This window comes from Impatiens glandulifera, chromosome 3 (genome assembly GCF_907164915.1).
Source record: "Impatiens glandulifera chromosome 3, dImpGla2.1, whole genome shotgun sequence".
Lineage (NCBI taxonomy): Eukaryota > Viridiplantae > Streptophyta > Magnoliopsida > Ericales > Balsaminaceae > Impatiens > Impatiens glandulifera.
Window position 1 is genome coordinate 46652441 of NC_061864.1, and position 5078 is coordinate 46657518.

At 37.0% G+C, this 5078-nt stretch overlaps 1 protein-coding gene across 1 annotated transcript; it reads left to right on the forward strand.

Annotated features, from left to right (window-relative positions):
• Nucleotides 1–1202: 1202 nt before the first annotated feature.
• Nucleotides 1203–4524, forward strand: LOC124928838 (receptor protein-tyrosine kinase CEPR2). The gene is made up of 2 exons (XM_047469091.1): nt 1203–3966; nt 4034–4524. The coding sequence occupies exons 1-2, from the start codon at nt 1401–1403 to the stop codon at nt 4417–4419; spliced, it is 2952 nt and encodes a 983-aa protein (XP_047325047.1). The 5' UTR covers nt 1203–1400; the 3' UTR covers nt 4420–4524.
• Nucleotides 4525–5078: the final 554 nt, after the last annotated feature.

Here is a 5078-nt window from a genome sequence, read left to right on the forward strand (position 1 = left end):
TTATTTTAAAAATCTAAGGGGTGGATTGGTGATGATTTCAAGGAATTGATGATTATTTTTGGTAAAAAGACTTAAAGAGTATTGATATATAAATAAAATAAAAAATAATAATTTAAAATAAAAAGTATTTTAGTATTTTGGTTAATGATTTAAGTGATGTAATGGATAAAAAAGGGTAAACTGATATTTGATTTTGTATGAATTTTTTTAAAAACTTATACCGAACACGGCCTAACAAAATAAATTGTAACAAATAAACTGTGTATAAACTAAATTCTATCAAATCATATCTAAAAACAAACTGAATAATTTAAGTTTTCAAACAATCTCCGGCAGCTGGTAAGTAAATTAATAAAAATTCATCCATGGCATGGCAATGACATGGCGGCCACTAATAATTAAATCATTTTATATTAATTAATTTATTCTTATAAATCTAGTATAGCTATACATACATACATGATAATCATACATATAGTCAAGACTCAAGTCAAGACTCAAGTCATTACTATGTGTCCTTCACTAACTCTATCTCTCTTCTTCTTTTCTATCTATTATCCCTCCTTTTTTATGTTGAAGAAGATTTAGATCTACCTACTTAATCTGTAACCATTTCTTCTTCTTGTTCTTCACTCAATCTACGTGGGTTACATAATTCATGGAGGAGCTAGCTACATAGAAGAAGGTGGAGCAGCTAGCATCAGCCTATTTCCTAGTTTTGTCTGGTAACAATCATTCTTTCTGGGTTCTTCAATGAAATAACTCATCTTTCTACATTTATAAAGTTACCCTCTTTATTGCTTCTTTTTATTCTTCCTGATTCAATAATATTAGCTCTAACTTTTAAGCAAGAAAATCAATCTACAATCATTAATTAATCTAATGAATTGAGTTGAGGGGACAGATGGATGAATAGATTATAGATCTGAACAAAAATGTGAAGATAAATTAATCAATTGATTGAAACATAACTCTTAAATATGATGAGTGGCTTGAAAGGGAGATATTTGATGCCTCTGCCTATAAGTTTTAACAATTATTTTATTTAAAATCAATTCCACACCTAAAAACAAAACTTAACGTCATTTCTACTTGACCCACACTCTCTCCATCATTATTAGGAAATAAATAAATAAAAAGACCCACACTCTCTATCTCAATAATAATAATTATTTTTCTAATCGATTTGTCATCATTTCCTCAGCATATGGCCTCTCTCACCGACAAGCAACAACAACCAGAGGCAGTAGTAGCAGAATATATTAAAAAAAAGATTACAGGGATTTTTTATTCTTGCCAAATGATTGATAGAATGATCTATCCATCTATCTAAGTATCAAGCTTGCATCTTTTCTTAAATCACCATCTAATTCTCCAAACCCTTTTTCCAATAATTAATTATGGCACAAACCAAATTCCATCTCCAGTTTCAGCTTATTACTATTATTATTATTCTTATACATCCTCTTTTCACTCCTTCCCTGCCATTAGATGACACTGATACACAAACCCAAATCCTTCTAGACTTTAAAACCCAGCTCAAAGATCCCCTTCATCACTTAGATTCATGGAGAAGAAGAACAGCAACAAATTCAGACATTTCCCCATGTCATTTTTCAGGCATTACTTGTGATCCAAACACGGGTCTAGTCACAGACATCTCCCTTGATGGTAAGTCTCTCTCTGGCCCTATATCACCCTCCATTTTTTCCTTGAACACCCTTACTTCCTTGGTGATTCCTTCCAATTCCATCTCCGGAATTCTACCCACTTCTTTAAATCGATGCAAGAATCTTAAAGTTCTCAACCTCACTGGAAATGTCATCACCGGTAGCCTGCCTGATCTTTCTTCACTCACAAACTTGGAGATTCTTGATTTGTCTGGTAACCATTTTTCCGGCGGCTTCCCCAGTTGGATAGGTAATCTTACCCATCTGGTTTCCTTAGGCCTCGGCGACAATGACTATGAAGAAGGAGAAATCCCTGAAAAGATAGGAAATTTAAGGAATTTGACTTGGCTTTATCTAGGTGGGTCCAATCTGAGAGGTGAAATTCCTGAATCTATATTTGAACTTTCTAAATTGGGGACTTTGGATATTTCTAGGAATAAGATTTCGGGTAATATTCCAAGTTCAATATCAAAGCTCCAAAGCCTCTACAAAATTGAACTTTTTCAAAACAATTTAACTGGGGAGCTCCCAGCAGAGCTTGCCAGCCTCTCTGAATTGCAGGAGATTGATATATCGTCCAACCAGTTATATGGGCAGTTGCCTCATCAGATTGTGAATCTAAAAAGATTGACGGTTTTCCAACTATACAGTAACAATTTCTCCGGCGAACTTCCACAGCAATTTGGAGACCTCAATCATCTATTTGCCTTCTCAATCTACCGGAATAGATTCTCAGGGGAGTTTCCAAAGAATCTTGGCCGGTTTTGTCCTCTTAATGCGATAGATATATCAGAGAATCAATTCTCAGGCCCATTCCCTATGTACTTGTGTGAGAACAATAAACTAGAAAAGTTGCTTGCCTTGGAAAACAATTTTTCAGGAGAGATTTCGGTCAGTTATGCTAAATGTAAATCATTGACGAGGATCAGGATCAACCAAAACCGCCTTTCTGGTAAGATTCCTGATGGGATGTGGGCGCTGCCTAATGCGAATATGATGGACTTTAGCGAAAATGAATTCAGTGGAGGAATATCACCAGTTATTGGGAAATCTGTTGTCTTGAATCAGCTGGTTTTGACTAACAATAGGTTCTCAAACGAGCTTCCAGCTGAACTGGGAAAATTATTGAATTTGGAAAGGCTGCTTTTGGGTAAGAATGAATTTTCTGGGAAAATACCATCTGAAATTGGGTTCCTGAATCAATTGCAATATTTGCATTTGGAAGAGAATTTACTCACTGGACCCATACCAGCTGAAATAGGGAGATGCATAAAACTTGTGGATTTAGACCTTTCTTTGAATTCTTTGAGCGGAGTTATCCCCATTGAGATTTCAGATGTCAGCTCTCTGAACTCTTTGAATCTTTCCGGAAACAGAATTGAAGGTCCAATACCAAGTTCCTTGAGTAAAGTTGCGTTAAGTTCGATCGACTTGTCTAACAATGAGTTGTATGGAAAAGTTCCTGCATTTCTCCTTGTTATGGGAGGAGACATGGCATTTTCCGGAAACAAGGGACTCTGTGTGGATAGAACCTCTAAAACCCAAGTGAATACATCTGTCAATGTTTGCAACGAAACACGTTTCCGTCAAAAATCTGTTGGTAGTAAGGTGGTGTTGTTTTCCATTGTCTTGGCATGTTTGATCGTCATTCTTGGTGCAGTATTGTTGCTTAGTTTCAAAACCTTCATTGGGCGATCTCGGGCACGAGATGAAGAAATAGATCCAAGATGGAAGGTAGAGTCTTTTCATCCCGTGCACTTCAACACAGATGAAATATGTAACTTGGATGAGGAACAGCTGATTGGAAGTGGAGGATCAGGAAAAGTTTACAGAGTAGATTTAAAGAATCAGGGAGAGGTTGAGGTGGTGGCAGTGAAGCAAATATTTAAGGGAGAAATGAAAGTTTTGGCAAGTGAAATGGAGATATTAAGTAAGATCAGACATAAGAACATCGTCAAGCTTTATGGTTGTCTAATGAGAACAGGATCGAGTTTCCTAGTATTAGAGTACATGGAAAATGGAAACCTCTTCGAGGCACTTCACCGAGAAATCAAGAATGGACAAACAGAATTGGATTGGTTAAAGCGTCACAAAATATGTTTGGGAGCAGCAAAAGGTCTAGCGTATCTGCATCATGATTGTCGTCAACCCATCATTCACAGGGACATAAAATCCACAAACATTTTGCTTGACAAGGATTATGAGCCAAAAATTGCAGATTTCGGCATTGCAAAGATTGTTGAAGGATCCTCGCAATGTAGTTCCTTTGCAGGCACTCATGGATACATTGCCCCTGGTATGTTTTTCAAATAATTCATCGTTTTCTAGAAAATGTTGTTGTTTATGTAATGTTAATTATGCAGAACTGGCATATACACTTAAGGCAACAGAGAAGTCGGATGTATTCAGTTTTGGAGTTGTGTTATTGGAAATAGTGACGGGGAGGAAGCCATTAGAAGATGAATATGGGGATGGAAAGGACATAGTGTACTGGGTTTCGACTCATCTTTTGAATGAGGAGAAAGGTGGAATTGAACAAGTGTTGGACCAGAGGATAGCCTGTGAAGCAAATAAAGAAGACATGATGAAGGTTTTGAAGATAGGGAGTCTATGCACCACCAAGCTACCGAACCTACGCCCCACAATGAAAGATGTGGTTAAGATGATGGCTGACGCTGAGCCCAGCACCTTCAAAATGATGATCACTCAGTACATAACTGATGATAACAATGGCAAGCTTATCCTTTAAATCTAATCTCTACTCTCCTTTTTGTATGTGTGTGAAAACTTGTGCTGCTAGATTTTAAACTTCTATTTACAATCTAGAGAAAGCGTGTAGAAATTCTAGTAATAACAAGAGAAATATCAGGTGATGCCCTTCTACATTTGTTACTTTAATCGGTTTTCAGCCTTCCATAACGTCAACAAAAGAATATGTCGACACTACAGGCAAAATAGAGGTGCTTCGACTGCCGATCAATTTACGCCCTAGGAAGAGGAGTGTAAAGAACCGCCGCCATCATGATTATGGGTAGGGCAGGTCCTAGGGTAAGCTTGGCAAGCCATCGAGCTAGGACAGCCAATCAATTTACGCCCTAGGAGGAGAAGTGTAAGGAAGCACCGCCATCACGATTATGGCCGGGCAGGGCCGGACTCTAGGGTAAACATGGCAAGCCATCGGGGTTAGAACAGTCCCCTTGTTACAAATATTAAGTTATTTAGTTAAATTTATTATAATTAAAAAAATAAAATGGTATAATTTAGTGATTTAAGAATTTATAGGGTAATGGGTTCAAATTTCGACCAACAAAAATATATTGATTTTTTATCTAGCGGGGCTGGGGCAACCCAAAATTCATAGCCGACTCTGATTATTTGTAGAAGGAGATACATCATACATGATATAAA

Bases quoted from the DNA above. Each gene is read 5' to 3' on its own strand.
- LOC124928838 (XM_047469091.1), top strand. From the start codon at position 1,401: ATGGCACAAACCAAATTCCATCTCCAGTTTCAGCTTATTACTATTATT. The intron at 3,967-4,033 runs GTATGTTTTTCA...TTAATTATGCAG, and splicing joins TCATGGATACATTGCCCCTG to AACTGGCATATACACTTAAG.